The sequence below is a fragment of the Leptidea sinapis genome, chromosome 5, assembly GCF_905404315.1.
Source record: "Leptidea sinapis chromosome 5, ilLepSina1.1, whole genome shotgun sequence".
Taxonomy (NCBI): Eukaryota; Metazoa; Arthropoda; class Insecta; order Lepidoptera; family Pieridae; genus Leptidea; species Leptidea sinapis.
In genome coordinates, this window is record NC_066269.1 from 2525281 (window position 1) to 2546489 (window position 21209).

Below are 21209 nucleotides of genomic sequence, written 5' to 3' on the forward strand. Positions count from 1 at the left end.
AACACACTGTTTTTGTGTTAAACCACTTCGAAAGTCATAATAAATCATTGCTCTAGAGTTTTCTCGAGTCAATTCCATTTTCTCAACGATTAAACAAGTTTGAGAAGACCTTGTGACAAGACCGAGAATCTTTTTTTAAATAAATAAATGGTATTCGATTTTTAAAACAAAGGAGTTTTCAATTAAAAAGATTTTAATATGACAGGAACAGTGGAAATATTCCATTCCCGATACTTTTAGTGCAGCCTATGTATACTCTAATACAAGACAAAAGTCGTAAAATATTATGGTGTCGGTACAGGTTCGTGGCAGAAGCCGACGGCAGGTCTCGGCGGCGCGGCGGCCATCGAGTCTCGTCCGTGTCAGCACAACTTCTCGACGGTGGCCGTGGTGCCGGTGAGCGAGGACGTGCCTCTCACGGCCTTCACCTACGAGCTCTACCACTCGCTCTGCGCCATCGGTCAGTTCACCAGATCTCCAGCATCATCATCTATATCCTAATAACTTTTATCTACACCCATGCTTTAAATCCTCTATTAAAGATTCTGAAACAGTTAGCTTATTGCCAACATTAAAACACCCAATGTCGTAATAACCATAACATCATGCAAGAGTGTTGTAATGTTATACTGAATTTCATAACAACACTCCTATTTTTTTTTTCATTCCCTTCATGCTCAAAGAGTTTTAACAGACAGCCACATTCTTATTTCTGGATGCGTGGCATCTGTATGAATTTCAAAAAAAGAACATTTTGGTTTACGCGTGTTCCACACTACCAGAACGTCGCGCGCCGTAAAAAAAGTAGGTTATTCGAATCCCCGCCATTTTTCTTCGATATTTTTATTGTTTTGTTTACAAAAAATGAACGATTAATTTCCAAAAAAACATAATATTCAAGGGAATTTTAATTATTGCACTATACAAAATGTAAATTACTACTAAAATAAATAATTGTTTCATTAATACTTACTTTATTTGTATATAATCAGTAATGAATGATATTAGGTTACTACTAGGAATGGTGTTTTAACTTTTAATGTTAGCAGTAAGCTAACTGTTCCAGAATCTTTTAGAGGATTCATATTATGAGTGTAGATAAAGTCTTGTATGCAACTGTTGATAATTAGGTATTAAAACCCTCATGTGATACTATTATCACATTCGGCTTAGCCTCGTGTGATAAATCCACATTCGTGTTTTAATACCCCTTATTACACAACAGTTGCATAAATAACTATTAACGGATGACGTGGGACTTCATTGCACACTTATGTTTACCTAGCAACGTACTTTTTTTATGAAAATAAAGGAGGAGACGAACAGGACGTTCAGCTGATGGTAATTGATACGCCCTGCCCATTACAATGCAGTGTCGCTCAAGATTTTTGAAAAACACAAAACTTCTGAGCTTCACCTTTAGACAAAAGATGTTAAGTCTCAATTGCCCGATAATTTCACTAGCTACGGTACTGTTGTACCCATAATCTAGCCGGCATCCGGTGCAAAGGAGCCTCAAATGTGTAGCAAAAACCGTACATAGTAGAGTGTTTATTAATCGACTTCAAAGAGACTACTCTCAATTTGACTTGCTTGACTGAACTTAAAAGATAACGCTTTAGAAATAAAATATAATAAAATATGTGACTGTATTGCTAGCATGTACCACAGAGTACTTTTAGGTATACAGCATGTACAAGTGCGATACATACTTTCAAAAAGGATGTTTTTATTTTAAAATGAAAAAAAAAAACATTATATTTTTACTATAAAACAATAAATATATGGAATTCATGCAAAAATAATCAAAAAAGTAGAATTTTATGTATTAGTAATATTGATTTTAAAATTTTTTTGGGGGTAAACACCACATAAAAAATATTATTAATTTAATAAAATTTAAAATAATTTCAATCATCAAGAAAAGTTGTAATGGAACGCTAATATTGTAAAAAACTTTAAATTATAAAAGACCACTTATGGGCAAGTCCTTTCTCGAAGAACCGTTAATGCAAGTTGTACGTAAGGAATATGTACCGGTGTGAATCCAAAGTTTCGTTTTCTATGAAGATTTAGTCCGTACGGTCCAATACATTAATCACTGCCCAAAACATAGATCAAGTCCACCAAAAGGGATTATTTCTTCAAAGCAAACTAACATACAATCCGACGTCGGTCCTTACCATATAGTTATATTCTGGCTTCATCCGAGAATATATACTCTACCCCACAGTCCTCTTGAGTTCACGTCGCACAATTTCGTACGAAGCTATGTCTAACAAATCTGTACTCGAGGAGTAATTTAGAACAACGGGTTGGACGGCGACTGCATATATTGGCAGCGAGTAGCCTCCTCCAGTCCATAAGCTGGTTTGCACACCTCTCACTTCCTCTAGAGTCTTTCTGAGGTTGACATAAGAATTGCGATTTCTCAATGCCTGGTTTACAAGAAAGCGGTCATCTCGAGCTTCTGTGCATGGTTTTCTCCCAGACCCAGGCCTTCCACAGATGGAACCAGTCTCTTGATATAGTTGCCAAGTCCTTTGGACAGTCAAACGACTCACATTTAGCCTCTGGGACACATAATATTGACTACACCCTTCCTCAAGTAGCGCTATAATTTTGTTCGCTGTTATCATTCTATCAACCATTTTGAGCCACTAAATAATGGTATCAAGACTTAAAAATATCAAGGAAATAGGACAATCCGACAGTAATTATCTAAAAATGATTTGGAGTTAGACGAACATATACCGCCACTATATGCAATTTACTGCAAGTTTTGTTGAAGTCCGACGATGTCTTAAATTTGAATTTGGAATAAACTTTTTTGTTCACCACAACACTATAAATGTGCCAGTAAACTGAGCCAACCATTCGAGAGTGGTCGTATGTTTCGTAAATCTTGTTCAACTTACAGTTTGTGGCTACATCTACAGGATCTACTTTACAGTTGATAACCTGCTCAACCCCCTATAACTGCATATTACGAAATTGACTTGAGATGTCGCTTTTTCAAATCTAAAAAAAAAATGTTATTTTGTAGAAGAATAAATAATAATATAAATAATAATAGACGCGAGGGATATCATTTTCAAATAACGAATTGAATATATATTCTCAATAAATATTTTATTATTAGGTCCTACGGTGAGGCTAACTTCAGATGTTATAAGAAAATTATTGGGGCTTACTATAATGGACCCCAACAACGAGTATCGGCTGAGCTCGTGGCTGGCGCAGCAGGAGGACAAACATAAGGTGATTCACAATTTGACAGCCGATGACGGCAAAATCCAAGATTCCTCTGGTGATTACTATAGGTAACCCGCACTCAGACGTGGTCGCTAACTATATGGGCCATATGAGGAAGCTCATTGTCCCTCAGAGGGCAATGTAAATGGCTATGCTCGGAGTTTGCATGAGAGTTCTAGGCAGAATTGAGGAGATCCGTAGGAGAACCAATGTCACCGAAATAGCACAGATCGTGGCGAAACTGAAGTGGCAGTGGGCAGGACATATAGCTCGACAGACAGATGGCCGTTGGACAGTTAAGTCCTCGAATGGCGACCACGTACCGGATAACATAGTGAAGGTAGGCCCTCGCAAGATGGACCGACGATCTGGTCAAGGTTGCCGGAGTAAGTTGGATGAGGGCAGCGCAGGACCGATCGTCATGGAGATCTTTGGGGGTGGCCTTTGTCCAGCAGTAGACGTCTTTCGGCTGAAATGGACCCAAATGAATGGATCAACAAAACTTCAGAATGAATAAAAAATATTGTGTAAGAAAAAATAATGTTGTACATTTGAACATTGAAATTAATAAAATACAAAATACTTACTGATGATATATGATCCCAGTGTCTTTCTTATTTCTTCTAGTATTCTTTTTACAAAGTCTTACTACGCAACCCGGCATTTTAGTTAGTTTCAATTATCAGCAAAGTTTAGCAGAACACGTGGTACGTCAACGTCACACATTGTTCGAGAATGGCTCGAGTAAACTGAAACAAACTGCAAACAAACTAAATACAAAAACTGAAACATTTATACTATACGTTACAAAAATAGTCCAATTCAGCATGTTTGCTAGTTTGAAAACCAACGCTGGTCTTCCGTTTTGCCATTTGGTGACGTCATGCTAAATATATTATTATTGACAACAGGTGGCGCTGTATCAGTGTGACCCGAGTTTAACCCAGTGGACACAAAGATGCATCCGGCAGGCTGATTGCATACTCATTGTTGCTTTGGGAGACAAACAGCCCAGTATTGGAAAGGTAAGGCTTGAAACAATTTTTTGATCCGATAATTTATATGGCGCTATCTGGTATCTATGTACTAGTTTTATTTTTTTTTATGATATTGAGGGACGAGACGAGTAGGACGTTCAGCTGTTGGTAATTGATACGCCCTGCCCATTACGATGCAGTGCCGCTCAGGATTCTAGAAAAACCCAAAAAGTCTCAGCGGCACTACAATAACGCTCGTCACCTTGAGACATAAGATGTTAAGTCGCATTTGCCCAGTAATTTCACTAGCCACGGCGCCCTTCAGACCGAAACACAGTAATGTGTAATCTAGCCGGCATTCTTTACAAAGGAGCCTTCCACTGGTAAACACAACTTCCCATTGTTGCCCACTTTCTGTATGTCATTATAAAGATGTAAATGATTAATTTGAATCAATAAAAAATGAATCATACATGTTCACTATTTTTTACAGATTGAAAAGGAAATAGAGCGCCTGGCGATCCGAACGCAGAAGGAGTTGGTGTTGTTACACCGCGAAGGTGGAGGACGACCGCTGGGCACCGTGCACTGGCTCAACATGAGGACCTGGGTCAGTCAACACCACCACGTGCGCTGTCCGCACAGGATGTTCACGCGCAAGAGCCAGTATCGCATCGTACGTATCACACTGCGGGCCTACATGATCATACATGGTTTTTATGGGAAAGGAGGACAAACGTACGGGTCACGTGATGAGAAGTGATCTTCAGGAACCACAGGAGCGTCGCCGGCCTTTAAGGAAGGTGTACGCACTTTTATTGTAGGTACCCATGTTGTATCGTCCTGGAAACAAAGTTTGTGTTAAAGTTAATTTAGTTTAATTTGCTTCATTTATTTTACTACTAAATTTCTACTGAACACCTAGTCTTAAAAATTTTCATTACGATTAGTTAGATCCACAGTGCCTACCTTGCTAGACAACCAATGCTCATCCCTGATTAAAGATTAACCCCCTTATTCATAATGATCCGCTAACTAACAGCCGCTAAGGAGTGTTTTTTCTCATTCTGACTTAGGTCAATAGAAGACGGAGTGAGAATTAGCAATGCTTTAAGTTAGCAGACTATTATGAATAAGGGGTTAGGCATTATATTAGATAGTGAACTACGGTTCAATAAACATTTCGATCACATTGTCTGTAAGAGTTTAAAAATTTCATTGAAATGTACAGTTTTATTTTCCATAATATGAAAGATTTTAGATGTATTTTGTCACTTGAGATACTTTTCGACTCTGTTGTTAGATTTAATCTAGAATATAATTCAGCCTTTTGGTTCCCGTATCACAAAAAACATGTCATATGTATAGAATCAGCACAAAAAAGTTTCTTTTAAATTTTAGTAATATGCTAATCATAATGATAGCTATGGATACATAGTTAGGATAGGATAGATTACATACATTTCAAATGAGATGTCTGCAAATATTTAGAAGTACTTCACAATTACAGCTGTGTTTACATACACTTTTAAGCTATGATATGGATTGTCCTTCAATTTTATCACAATTATTTTGCAAGTGCCTGATATTAATTGTCGGATTAGTATTCCCCCATGCACATTAAATTTCACCACAGTAATTATGGCCTAAGCTCTCCCCTACAGATAATGTTACAATTATATAATAGTATTTTTAATATAGATGAAAACATTGATATCTATTTTTCAATTTCTCTAAATAAAAAAAACCAATTTATATTGCTCTACAAAAATTATTTATATCACATGTATTGTATACAATATACCTATAATTTTAACTATTTTATTATATTTGTAACATTCTTAGTGCATAATTAAATAAATTGTATATAGTTGGGAAGCCTTTTTGAATTATTAACTAAAAATAAATAAATATGTTGACAACCTGTATAGCCGAGTGAGTAGCGATCCTACCTACTAAGCTAGAGGTCCCGGGTTCGAATGATGAATATGGATGTTTGTTTCCGAGTCATGGATATTTAAATGTATTTATGTATGTTTATATGAATTTGTGTATGTTTAAGTAAGTATATTGTATTAAATATATCATTGTTTTGTAGCCCATAACACAGGCTATATATGCTTAACTTGGGGCAGGGTAATTTGTGTGAAAAGTGTGTCAATATTATTATTTATTATGTTCCCAGAGCGAGTTGTACAGCAAAGTGCTGATGTCGGAGGCCAGCGTGCACTCGGACTTCAGCCGGCTGGCTCGCTGGCTCACGGGCACCTCGGTGGGGCTGGTGCTGGGGGGAGGGGGGGCGCGGGGAGCGGCGCACGTGGGCATGATCCGGGCGATACAGGTACGTGGTTATGTGAGAGGGGGCAAACGGACAAGGGATGGGGGAGATGAGGCAACCGCCCGTGGACATCTGCAACAACAGGTGTGTCAAGAAATGCGTTGCCGGCATTTAAGGTGGGAGTATGCTTTTTTCTTGAAGGTCCCTAAGGCTAGGGTTACTGTGGATGCGAGTTCTGACGAAAATTTGTTTGTAAAAAAACGCCTGGTATCCAATGACATTGTTTACACTGGCAACGACGAACGCGTCAGAACATGCACGACGTCGTCAGAACCACTCGAGCGTTCAAACGAGTTTGATTTTTTCGCACGACCTGCGAACACAACAGAGATATTTCTCGGTAAAAGTAGGAGAAAGTTGCTACAGAACTAAATACTAACAGTAAGTACAATTTTTTATTTTGATGTGGGGCTTACATTAATTAGGTACATGAGCAATTAGAATTAATGTTTACATTTTATCTATGAAGAACATGACTTGTAGAGCTATAGATTATTACAGTTGGTTGTATTGAAACTGAATTTCACCTGCTGGATTAACAAAATTATTTTTCAAGGTTTCTCTAGTCTCATTCGCGCTTCTTCCGTAGTGGTTATATCTCCGTGAAACTGGCACATTGTGTAAGGACTCAAAGTCCACCTCGGGAATATCAACGGAAGTAAGACCTTCTTTATCGATGTCAAATAATCATATTCATCAAATTCGTCCATCTTCGCTGGACGGCAGAAACGAATTGACTATCAGAATAACAGTAAACGCGCCTTGTTCTGACGAGGATTTCGGACGTACTCGTCAGAACAAATTTTCGTCAGAACTCGCATTCATAGTAACCCTAGCCTAAGTCGTATCTGTTCGGAAAAACCGCAGCCGGTAATTGATTCCACAAAGTGGCTGTGCGAGGCAAGAAACTTCTAACGAAACGCGCGGTTGTGGAATGCCAAACGTCTACGTGATCCGGGTGGTACTTTGCACGTAGTGTCCGGTGGTGGAATTCGGCCACTGGAATCAACCCGAACAGCTCCTTTGAAATATGTATGGACATTAAATTAAACAATGGTATATATATATATTTTAATGAAAATACGGGATGAGACGAGCAGGACGTTCAGCTGATGGTAATTGATACGCCCTGCCCATTACAATGCAATTCCGCTCCAGATTTTTGAAAAGCCCAAAAATTGCCCAGTAATTTCACTAGCTACGGCGCCGTTCAGACCGAAACACAGTAATGCTAACATTTTACTGCTTCACGGCAGAAATAGGCGCCGTTGTGACACTCAATCTCGCCGGCATCCTATGCAAAGGAGCCTCCCACTGCCAGATGATGAATTAAATTATGAGATACTCGTATATGTGAGGTAAGTCGCTCACTATATACGAAGCTGTGTGGGTTGCAGCTCGAGTCGTCATAAGCGAGGGCGTAAATCAGCCGAGTGTCTAGTGAGAAAATGCTCTCAGGTTTCATAAGCAATTTGTAAACACACTTGCGGGAAGAAACAAACACGTACTAACAAAAAAAAATGGGAAATAGTCCGCAATTTTTTTCGCGCCAAATGTAAGATGATTGATTACATTATATAGTCATACGGCCTATTTCAAAATCATAATTTTAGATATTTTATAAAAAAAAATATTGTGATTTATAAATAATTTAATTATAATAACTGTCTTTCGTCTTAATTGGGACACACTCTTAAGACAATCTCTTCTTTAACTATGATCGCCTGGTACCAAAACATTGTATTATGCTTTCTATCTCATTATCTCCCATGTTAAATATTATGAATTGATGTGACTGCTCTTTTTACTGTCGCTTTTTCGTTTCATCGACTTTCAAATCACAACGATGATAAAGAAGTTTTCACTTCAATAGTATGCATATTTCTGTCTCATTCTTTGCCGGCTTCATCCTACACATTTTTGTATTTGTGTCTCTTACCTGTCGTTTTTTCCGTTGCATCCGGTATGAAATCACAACGATTCTAAAGAAGTTTCACTTCAAAAGTTACCCTGCCTACTAAGCTACAGGTCCTGGGTTCGAATCCCAGTAAGTGCAAACATTTGTATGATGAATATGTATATTGCGATTATTGTTTTTTCAAATGCAATTTAATATTTTAAGGATTAAAATAGCTATTTTGAGCTTATTTTTTGTGGAATAGTATAATCAATAGTATTTATTTACCATAGGGAGTGACAATAATATAACATATTGCAACAACACTTGGTAAACGTCTTGAAGCTACATCAGTTTGTAAATGGGCTTTGACACGGGGAGAAGATGTTATAAGAATATTTCGTGATGAATATTTTCAGGAGGCAGGCATACCCATAGACATGGTGGGCGGAGTTAGCATTGGCGCGTTCATGGGAGCTCTTTGGTGCATGGAAAGGAATATCACCACCGTCACGCAGAAGGCTAGGGAATGGTCCCAGGTTCTAAATTATTTTTTTACTATAAAAATATATCAACAATACAAAAGCAAACAATTCTTACATTAAAAGTAATAATTAATAATAATTTATTTCTCTAGAACAAGGTTTTCGAATGATCAAAAAAATGTCTTATAGACTTTAGTGGTATATCATGCTTCATTCAATCAATTTACTTGTGAATGTGAATAAATTAAATTTAATCTTACATCTATGTGCCGTTTGATGTGGAGACACTCAGCCCATGGGGCCCATAGGCGCGGATAATGTACAAAATACTATCTTCTCGCCTCAATAGGACTACTGGAAACCCTGACAGCTATTTCGGTCAACGGATCTGTTTAGCTATCAAACGCGGCAATCCTGACAGTATTGTTGGTATCTTCAGTAATCTTACACTTCCTCGTAATTATAGTTTTAATTTAATGTAATCATAGCATTATAAATATAACATTTGTTTTGTGTGAATAGATATTATTTACTTGTTGATAATCATCAGTTCTTACATAGGAATGTATTGTTGAGTTTGAAGGGAAATTCGAACAATTTGTACGAAATTGTTCGAAAATCAACGGAATTGAATCTTAGAGTGATTGAATTGCGAAGTGTAAAGAAATAAATTCATGGTTCATAATGTAGTAACAACGACGTGTTTCAGAAAATGACCCAGTGGGGCAAGCAGTTGTTGGACCTGACGTACCCAGCTACGTCCATGTTCTCCGGCAAGCAGTTCAACACGACCATCCGCTCCACGTTCGGCGAGGTGCACATCGAGGACCTGTGGCTGCCATACTTCACCGTCACCACCGATATCTCCTCCAGCTGCATGAGGATACACCGCCACGGTAAGTCAAAACTCAAAACCATATCTATGGTCAAATCTTAAAATTTATTATACTTTTGGAATCCTTTTTCGGCCTTACAGTATAAACTTGGTATAAAGCTTACATCATTAATACGTCTACATTGAGTTTAGAGTTGACATCTATTTTGATCAATACAAGCACACTAACACAAAGTGTCATACACATCGCGAGTGTAAGACGTAGCTTGTTACGCACATTAAAGTAATATAACTGGCCTGTTTTCATTGGTTGTATATCATTTGTTTTGCATTTTTTTTACTATATCGCTCACAACACTGTCAATACATAGATAATTCTGAAGTTTTCCGAATGTCAAGCAGCCTTGCAAAACGCGGGACGTTATATTTCCGAATTAACCAATCGCAAACTGTCTATTTGTAAACATTTTGTATATTCTTGGTTTATTCTCGGGTATAACTTTGCACCAAGTTTATTTGTAAGGCCGTTTGAGTTAATAAACAAATGACGCGCTAGTGATAATATTGAAACTCACGTCGACAAACTTCGTAATAACACCTATCGCGCACTGCAAATTTTGCAAGCGTTTATTTTTTTCGCGTCTTGTAAGCCACGCTTTTACCCGACAGACACTGCAGAATACAAGACATGATTTTGTCTCGATCATTTATACATCTAGATGGACTGTGACAGCTTAAATTACTGGGCAAATGAGACTTAACATCTTACGTCTCTAGGTGACGAGCGGAATTGTAGTGCCGCTCAGAATTTTTGGGTTTTCAAGAATCCTGAGCAGCACTGTATTGTAATGAGCAGGGCGTATAGATCATCAGATGAAAGTCTCATTTGCCTAGTAATTTCACTAGCTACGGCGCCCTTCAGACCGAAACACAATAAAAAAAAATGTGCTAAAAAATGGCGCCGAGTGGCAAAGAGTTTTTCCAAGATTAAGACTTTTTGTTTTTATCTTTCCTTTGTCACTACAGAATTACATGACACGGAGAAATGTCACTGTTATAACTGTTTCGGGTGATCACCTAGTCCTAAGTCAACCCAATTATCTAGAAATATAATATAAATTAATTTAAAAATAATTAACCTCATATTTTGTTCATACAAGTATAAAAAAACTGTATTAATTTGAAGAATAATAATAGTTATTAGCATTCAAGCTTAGTAATCATTTTTTTTTAATTGTCATGAATAACTAATATCAATAACATTGTAAAGTGAAGGTAGTTTTCATTTTAATGCACACAACACGTTCATGGATAGGAAATACTATGGTTTTTATTATAAAAAAAAAATGCACTAACAAAGTATTTTTATTGATTATTTATAGATAACGGGTAATACATTATTTTATATGTAATGCATGGCTGCTAAATAAATTATGTGGTAAAACGTAAACTCTGCTGACCAGTGTAAGGTGCGTTTCATTAAATCGCTGCGGGGCGATAAACCAATCACATTGTTTGAATTCAACAAATCAAGGAATGTATTTCAAACAATCTGATTGGTCTCATTCTGGTTTTTTATTTCATTTCACCGCAAAACTAAAACAAACAGGGAAACGCCACCTACGGCTTACAGTGTATTATGTATCTATCGCTAGTGCTGTTGTCACTTCATGTGTTCGGGGCCTCTGCGGATTGTCTGTGCCATGGTATGATCTATATCTATGGTGGCAATGACTAGTTTAAAATTGATGTGTTTATTTTTTTATTTTTGTCCGCTACAGTGATTTTATTTATCCCCATAACCACACTCACTTGCATTCGTATCTGTCAGTGTGTCAAATATAATTTTAAATATGTTTTTTGTTGTACAAAATTTTACGTTAAACTTTACCCTGTAAACGTCCTTGAGTCGGTGTCCAAAGATTTTTCTTTATGTTTGTTTAAAAAAAAAATAAGCTTCAAGTGTTGCTATTACTTTAAACCGAACGCTTGTGATTGGTTTACAATTTACTATACGACCTGTACGTCGGATTGTTACTTACTGTATTAGTCGTCCATCATGTTTTATATTGCATGAGTGTGGTTCTAAATTTTCCCATTTATTTCTAGTCATCCTTCACTGTAGTGTTTGTATAGTCTTTGTAATTTTTTTGTACTACTGCATGTGACCATTGCCACTATTAAACCATACCGTTATAATTTTGTTTTTTAGTGTTTGAAGTATGTTATTAATAAAATTACTTTAATACGAGTCTTAGAATGTTGTGTTTCATCGTAATTAATGTTATTTTACGCAATTATGTGAGACAAAGTTGAAAGAAACCGTACTATGACAATACATTTTTTTAAATTTGTTGTCTTATTGTATTTAAATCTGATGTATTTTATAATGATATGGTTTTGACTATGAATAAATTTCCTTTGTCTTGCAAAAAATAGCATTGTATATCATAATTTATTTAAATATAATATTAATATAGTCTTCATTTTACAACATTTTATAATAAACTAAGTATTTACAGTGAGATAAAGTATTAATTTAAGTATTAACTACATTGCATTTAGATTACATTTCATAATCATCAAAAGCTTCGCAAGTTTTAACATTATATTCAATGGTATATAGTAGGAGAAATGCTGTATATAATATAAAATGAACTCTAGTTCTTATAACTTAAGGTTGATTTCACATTTCCTATCCATGGATAGTGTACACGTTGCCAGTTTCTGTCTGCACCTTTAATTTACAAAATCGCACCTATTTCCTTGTTCAAACTTAAAATATTCAATTATATACCGGTGCTCGGTATATTTTGTAATAAGATCTTTGTGATTTGTCATCTATGAAGATGTATTACGTTGTAGGTAGTATTATAGTAGTAGGCAAGAAGTTATACTTCTTTGGCCTGACGAAGACGACCTATTCTACGTTTTAAGAATGAACAATTTTGTAAAAATATTGCAAAGATGGCTTTGACAATTAATTATTAAATAATGAATACGGCTGTATGGGCTTGAACCCTTTGTCCCAATAATGGACGAAGAATCCAAAAAAAAAAACAAATGACGCAAACGTCAGAAAAATTTAGGAACAAACTTCAATCTGTGTTACAGTGATGCGCGCACATCTTGAAATTTCCTTATCATTTTTACATAATTCGCCTAAAGAAGTATAAGTTCAATAATCTCTCATTAATTGGTCCCTAAAAGGAACACCAAAACCATGTGTTTTTATTCCAAGATATAGTTTTCGACGTTTAAATCACATTTTGCTATGTCGAGCATTAACGTAACTCGCGCGTCCCACCCAGGTTCGCTGTGGCGATACATACGCGCGTCGATGTCTCTGAGCGGGTACATGCCCCCGTTGTGCGACCCAGTAGACGGCCACCTCCTATTGGACGGCGGTTACGTCAACAACCTGCCAGGTAAACCAATCACAGCGCGACATCCTACTATTAGGGCTTGACTTAGGCTGAGTGTAAATATTTTGAAATGTTTATAACTGATTTTTCTGAAACTGATCTGATGATAAAGACTTTTCGTTGAGCTAGATAGTGAAGCCAGGAATTGTTATAGTAATTGTAATGTCTTGCGTTTGGGCACAGATGGTCTAACTATTGTTCAATAAGTAGCATTTCTCGGGGATGTCCGCTCCCGTCCAATGACCGATTAGAAGTGGCGCTCCCGCATTTTTTTGCGCCCAAACAAAAGGAAAGGGCTACTCTCCGGGATAACGACGGGAGGGAGGTGGTGGATGCTCATGCATACCAAAGTAGCCTAAGTTTGCGTTGGTTATTTGGGACTCACGTAAAACGAGTCCCTCATAACCAACTTTGGGCAAGTGCCCTCTAAGCCTTCGACGAAGGCGACCGTCTCTTGGGGAGAGAAAGGCGCACACGGCACTCCCTATGGAGTAACCACTGGGATCGCTCCCGCTGTACTGTACATTCATTCTTAACACACGGTTAATGTAACTGTCAATGTCATGACATTTGAATTATTGCTAACACATATTTAATTTAGACTAGATGTCAAGCCACTACAGTTATCAAATTTGTCACCTTAATTATGTTGAGGTGGAAATAATAAGTGATCTTAATCGATTATTACTGAACTAAACATCATATAAGAGTATTTATAATTAGATATTGGCAGTTTTTAGGCCGCTGTCGTGCCGTGGCCACGTGGACACGGTAGCATAGGAACATAAAAACGCTTGCCGTGTCCGCTTGTACACAGGAGCACATGGGAGTCACTAACACGTATTTGTCGCAAGCCGCGTCATAGTCGTTCAGAACTCATAGATGAGTGAAGTGACGTTAAGTGTTTTATGAAAATACTAGCTGACTCGGCAAACGTTGTTATGCCATATAAAGTATAATTCACGCGATAGTTTTATAAATAATAGCCTATGTGCTATTCTGGTGTGTGAGCTATATTATTGTAAAGTTTCATCACAATCCATTCAGTAGTTTTTGCGTTAAAGAAGTTCAAACATACATCCAGACATACAAACTTTCACATTTATAATATTAATAGGATAGTTTTCGTTTTTTCGAAATTTTCAAAATTTCAAATATTAACTTTAATTTATAATTTCTTTTATTTGATGACGAAATATACTACAAAGAGAAAAAGAATTAAAATATGTAATTGTTAAGTTCACCATTCACTTTTTTTGTCTTGCAATGCTCTTCATACTGTATTTTTATTACCTCATAGCTTTGACACGCCAATCATATGTTCACATTTATATTACAGTTCGTATTTATGAAGGATTACTAAGGTCACAATTATTAATTTTATTAAATTGCTTCATTTATCCGTCTAGGAAGACTGATCTCACAATTCTCGAGATCAAAAGCTTTGATAACCTGCAAACTAAGTAATCCTCTTTAAATATCGATTTGATTGCAAAACATTGTTGTCGTCCGTGGACGGGCGCAATGCGACGAGATTGAGTCTAATCGGTTATGAACCGTAACGATTTAGATCATATTATGTTGTAACTGTTATGGCCGCTTAATACCAAGTGCAACATCTGCTCGTTCAGTAGCTTATTCCTACAAAGAAAAATCTCGTAGGCCCTTTTACATAATCGAAATGAAAGAAAGAATACGAAACACCTTCCTACTCCTTTATTTTCATTCGTCGAACGTGCACACACTCAAACCGTACGAAAGGGTTGGTGGCGCACTTCTCACCACGGAGCCCCCGGTAGATCGTCGCCCGCCACGTGCCAATGTGTTTTCGGTATTCGAATTCATATGTATCTTTATTCGACGGCTTAGAATACACAACAAACCAGAAGGAGTGCTCAGTTACATTTGTACGCAGCGCATTGTGTCCAAAATACCTCCCCGCCCGCTCCTCTTTCCCCGCTCAGTGCTATCAACGGTAAATACATTACCGCTTTTGAGGCTAACTTAATAAATTAAATATGTTAATAAAATTAATTGAAAATGTACTACTTACAGATGAAAAGTAATCCCATTCAATTTCTTCGCATTTTTGAAAGTGAGAACGACACAAAATGGCGAAATTATTTAAAAACTGACAACTGCAAACTAGTTAGTTGTAAACAGTACGTGGGTCGGCCATTGTTAATTGATAATTTAACGAACTACGCTGCGGTAGTTTACACCGCCACGTCTTTGATCGCTTTGACGGTTTCAGGAGGTCTACTCGCAAAATCGACAACGATACATTCGGAACGATACGATAATACTCCGAATATATCGCAACTATCCTACTCTAACAAATGTTCGAATTCCTTATCGTTTATCGTTACCATAGACTAATATTTTGATTTTTTTACGATGTTAGTGTGAATGAAATATGCTCAAACCTAAACATTATCTGTGCTATGTCGCTATTAAGTGTCAAAAGTCAAAACATAGTTTAGGCGCTAAGGACCATGCCACACTCTGCACCACCAATTTGGTATCATTTACACATAATGTAAATGTAAAACAAATATGTAATGAAAATAATATGACCATTTAAAATTGAATAAATAATACAAAACTTGCAGGTAATAAAATGTAAAAAAATTAACTCAACCCTTCTCGTCGACTTCCTATTTCTCAGGCGGCCATTTGCATTATTTCTACGCATAAACGATCAACAAAATGACTTAAATGACTTATTAGTAAAAAAATCCTGTTGAATAGTAAATCAGATATAATTTTTTCAATAATATTTATTAAGTATGTATATTGTATGGCAAATATATCTATACAACTTGAAACGATAATAGCATCGACAGCCTAGGAGGTGTCGTTGAGATTATCGTAAAAGTGACGTTTGATTATTTGTGAAATATATATATATAAATATTCGTCTCAGACATTTTCAACTAAGAGTAGGGTTAGGACCGATAATATCGAATAATGTTTCGTTCGTTCAATCATCGTTTCGACATTGATTACGATGTAACTAAGAGTAGGATTCGATACGACTAATGCCACGATTTATCGAATATCGATTTCAGGAGTAGGCCCCCTGGTTTGTTCTGTATTCTGAGTTCGACGGTAAAGTCTGCAACGCTCTTGTAGCGTTACAAGTGACCCATATATAAGCTCGTTTGTCCTCCTGTTGCATAAAAAAACACTCCTTCTCTTTCATTATATTTTACGTCACCCTCGAATTTGAACATACGTGGCTGTTACCAGCTGTTGAAGGTAAAATTTTTGACTTGATTTGTGAAATTAATATCACTTAACTTACTGCACCGCCTGTATTTTTGTGAATACAAATCTTATTACTTCAAATAAGGTGACAGTTCTACTTTTTTGTAGTGGTTCTTTTCCTGGCTTCACGCATTACAAAGTCTGTCTTTCTGCAATGGTATTGACTCTAAAGTTATCTGGCAGTATTTGTCCAAATTGTGTGTAGTTTAATACACAGCTACGTATATTTACACTCGGTCGGGACGGTAAGTAATGGCAACACGGGGAAGTCTTGGACACTGGAAACCGGACCCGAGCGCGTTACCCGGACAAATTGAATGGTATAGGTATGTTGTGGAGGTACTGCAGGGCGTCTATGAGCATTGCGGGGATTTTCCCGCCAATTTGTGACAGCAACGACGGCCATCTCCTGTTGGACGGATGTTACGTCAACAATGTGCCAGGTAACGTATATATAATGACTTTTTAAAATATTTGTTTTTTATAATTTATTAGTATTAAAATTTAAGTCATAAGAATGCTAAGAAATTTGTTATTTTAAAGTGTTGTGTTGTTATTTTAATTTGTTATTTTAAAGTGAAGTCACTTCTGGGATTAATTATGCAAATTAAATTTGTAACCAACATTTATGAACGATACGGGACTAGAACCCGCGGCCTCTCGGGTCTGAGCGCTCCTACCAACTGAGCCAACCGCTCGAGTTCGCATGGATCGTAATTTTTTTGTATATCTTGTTCAACTCTCAGGTTGTGGCTCCATCTATACGATCAACTTTAAACAATTCAATACAACTAACTAAAATAGCTGAAAGTCCAGGCACCAGGATAATTAATTATAAAATTATTGATGTTCAATAAAGGGGCTCTAACGCATTTTACTAAGTTTTACCAGAGTTGTCACCTGGCTCATCCAAGTAGGTACGAAATCTAATCAATATTGTTATTGTCACTTTCGTGAATATATTTTCAAAATTATTCGTGTAGTAGTAGAGATATTGAAGAAGAAAATATATATATAAATAAATATTGCTAATTGCTTGAATACGATTTATTTTCATTTAGGTCAGGCCTCTCTCACTCCCCGAGTAGGTATAGAAATCGTAAGTACGTGCGGCTCTGCGCTGTAGGCCACTGGGCACTGGCCAGCCACTCAGCGAGCAGAGACGCACGCACGAGTTTTGTTGTCACCTACTCGGTCCGACCGATATTTTAAAAATGAAGAAAACATAAATAAAGCAAAGGATATTAAAGATCTTTTCGATCATTCAATTTTTTTGAACTTTCTAAAGACGCCTAGTATAAGGTCATCTTATAAAAAAAGCTCAGTTTTTTTTATTTAAATAGGTTGCATACTATCGTAATTTTAAATCATTATTCTTTCGTTGTCAAACCTACATTAGTTGCAGATAGTAATGTATGCGTTGGAAGACCGCGACATAGTCTAGCTATCTAGCTATAAGGAATGTTAATTTCATTATAATAATATAATCACTTTAAATTAGATTGTTTCAGGGTCTTTAGGAAGCTTAAAAACGTATAATATGGATCGCAATGACCCTTGACATGCGTTGCTTTTTAATTTTTCTCCATTTTTTAAAAGAGCAGTCGGACCGGTGAAGTAGGTGAACAAAACTCCCGCGTGCGTCACTGTTCGCTCTTGAGTCCTTACTGACTGGCATACTCTGTAGAGGCCGCCGTGCGTACTTAGGATTTCGATAACTACACGGGGAGTGAGACAGGCCTGGCTCGGTTCGAATTTATGATTGACAATACATTAAGCTAGCTTACCTACGGGTCACCTAATATTAAGTGAATACCAACCACCAGCAATACCAGAGCAATCTTTATGAAAATAAGGGACGAGACGAGCAGGACGTTCAGCTGATGGTAATTGATAGGCCCTGCCCATTATAATGCAGTGCCGCTCAGGATTCTTGAAAAACCCCAAAAATTCTGAGCGGCACTACAACTGCGCTCGTCACCTTGAGACATACGATGTTAAGTCTCATTTGCCCAATAATTTCACTAGCTACGGCGCCCTTCAGACCGAAACACAGTAATGCTTACACATTACTGCTTCGCGGCAGAAATAGGCGCCGTTGTGGTACCCATAATCTAGCCGACATCCTGTGCAAAGGAGCCTCTCACCGGTATTTTCATAAAAACTAACTGGTTTATAGCAGCTGCCTTACTAACTTGGTTATCCAGTGCACTATTGTCAAATATAATAATATAAAATAATATAAATAATGTTTCAGCGGATGTAATGAGATCGCTTGGGGCAAAGCACATTCTTGCCATCGACGTGGGCTCGCAAGACGACACGGATTTAACTAATTACGGTGACGACTTGTCTGGCTGGTGGCTGCTATGGAAAAGGCATGTATGAGATGCAATATTATTGGTAACGCAAGTTGTCCAAATAATACATAACCCCTTCCCCAACCCCTAACACCTTTATCCTAGCAACTTAGCCAACAAGTTTAGAATAAACCGCGAGCCGTGACATATGGTCGTATGGCGTAAGAACCATTACGTCTATTAACCGCACGCGAAGGTTGAATCGAATCGAATCGATCGAAATCGAATCGGCACATTTAATTATAAATCCATGAGATCCTAATATACCTGTAGATTTGCCGCCGTGAGATCGTAGTGATTTCTTCGTTCAGTGTCCCGCGAAATATAGAAGAACCCAGGATCTTGCAGAAGAGGTGAGTACCGGCCATTCCCTTTATTCCAATGATTCCTGTTCTGTTCACCTGAGTACCCCTTTTATAAATACAGTCCACTTTAAATTTCCTGGCGCATCCAATTATTATTGTACACTTTATTTCTACTGAATCGTACTTTCCGTATTTATTTTAGATTATTCTTGTACAAAAAATATAACGATAGCTTAATAGTTTTACGTAAAAGCGTTGGCCGAATGTGTAAATGAGCAAAGGACATATCATGTACTATAAGGTCCCTGATATGGAATCGATTCGGGGATTTCGCAACTTCCAACAACTTCATAAAGTGTTTGTGCGAGGCAAAATGGAAAATGGCAGACCTCTTTCAGTTTGTTATTTTCGGAAGTAAATGATTAATATTTCTTATTCTTATATTTTTTATTTGAGCTAATTATAGTCCTGTTTCTATTGACAGATGGAATCCGTTTACAACGCCGGTGAAGGTACCAAACCTGCCGGACATACAGAGCAGACTCGCCTACGTGTCCTGTAACCGACAGCTGGAGGTTAAATTTTATTTCTGAAGTTCTTCCATATGTACATACTTTTAGTCTTAAGGCCTTTTCAAATACCATACACAAATTCAGAAATCCATTTTTGTGGATAGCTGATGGGGCGAGAAGGGAGCCCCGCATATTTAAAACCACTCATCTCTGCCTGAGCGTAATTTTCATCTTAACATGACATTTGTGCAATGAACTTCGATGACGCATCCTTGACGACGTGGAGCCGCATCTATTGGCGGTTTCGAGCACTATTCGATTACACACTTTAATGCCCTGTTCATAAAGGAGGTGAAGAAGTCTGACTACTGCGAGTACATCCGGCCGCCGATCGACGCGTACAAGACGCTCCAGTTCGGGTCGTTCGACGAGATCCGCGAGGTGGGCTACCGGCACGGCACGGCCTACTTCGAGGGCCAGCGGCGCGGCGGCGGCGGCGGAGTGAGCGGGGCCGCGGCGGCCGAGGGGCGCGGGGGACACGCCGTTCAGCCCGCGCTCACCGAGTACGTACACATAATTATTATAAAATAAGGATAGATACAAACTCAGTGCTGAGGCTGAGATCTATAGAGCGTACTTAGATTTTGCTCAAACTTATCTAGAAGTTACTTTGCTCAGACTTATCTAGAGAATTACTTCGCTCAGACTTAGCTGGATAGTTACTTTGCTCAGACTTATTTATAGACTTACTTTGCTCAGACTTATCTAGAGAATTATAACCTAGGTCCTAGAGAATCATTGAGCGCAAAATTCAAAGAAATTAACATCTTGACTGTTGCTTCTCAATATATTCTTGATAATATTAACACCAGGAACAGACATAAACTGGTGATGCCTACTACTCGGCTAAGTCGAGTTAGTAAGTCTTTTGTGGGGCGATGTATATGCTTTTACAACAAGATCTCAGAAAATGTTCAAAACAAAAGTATTACGTTATTCAAAAGAATTGTTAAAAAACGTTGTGGTATGTGATTAAGGTTACTATAACATAAATGACTTTCTTAATGATACCACAGATTGGGAATGGAGTGACCGCCCTCAGGCTATTAAATAATAAATTTAATTGTACAATATTACTTTGTAAACATATTTAGTTGATGAAAAAAAAAGCCCGCTGAGTTTTTGCGCCCTTTCTTCTCAGGTCTGAGGCATTCATTTTGGAATGGGTGGTAGTTTTTTGACTCTCAAAAAGTGATGTCACATCCTAATTTAAATAAAAATATTTGAATTTGACTTAGCTAGAGAGTTACTTTGCTCAGAATTATCTAGAGAATTACTTTGCTCAGAATTGTCTAGAGAGTTAATTTGCTCAGACTTATGCAGAGAGTTACTTTGCTCAGACTTATTTGTAGAGTTAAGTCAAAGTCCTTTATATATATATCTAATATATAAAATTCTCGTGTCGCGGTGTTTGTAGTAAAACTCCTCCGAAACGGCTTGACCGATTCTAATGCAATTTAGTGTAAATATTGAGTAGGTCTGAGAATCGA

General features: G+C 37.4%; 1 protein-coding gene across 3 annotated transcripts in view; it reads left to right on the forward strand.

Moving 5' to 3' along the window:
• The window catches only part of LOC126964635 (neuropathy target esterase sws), a 63770-nt gene that overhangs the window by 35526 nt on the left and 7035 nt on the right, over positions 1 to 21209 (forward strand). For 2 of the 3 annotated variants that reach the window (XM_050807861.1, XM_050807862.1), the window contains 11 exons: positions 302 to 460; positions 3143 to 3261; positions 4167 to 4280; positions 4726 to 4908; positions 6418 to 6573; positions 8887 to 9006; positions 9662 to 9848; positions 13099 to 13215; positions 18740 to 18860; positions 19632 to 19722; positions 20008 to 20222. In XM_050807861.1, the coding sequence (XP_050663818.1) occupies positions 302 to 460; positions 3143 to 3261; positions 4167 to 4280; positions 4726 to 4908; positions 6418 to 6573; positions 8887 to 9006; positions 9662 to 9848; positions 13099 to 13215; positions 18740 to 18860; positions 19632 to 19722; positions 20008 to 20222 (1582 nt within the window). Of the gene's footprint in view, positions 1 to 301; positions 461 to 3142; positions 3262 to 4166; positions 4281 to 4725; positions 4909 to 6417; positions 6574 to 8886; positions 9007 to 9661; positions 9849 to 13098; positions 13216 to 16808; positions 16926 to 18739; positions 18861 to 19631; positions 19723 to 20007; positions 20223 to 21209 lie in introns of all 3 variants that reach the window. The other variant, XM_050807860.1, reaches the window with a different exon arrangement.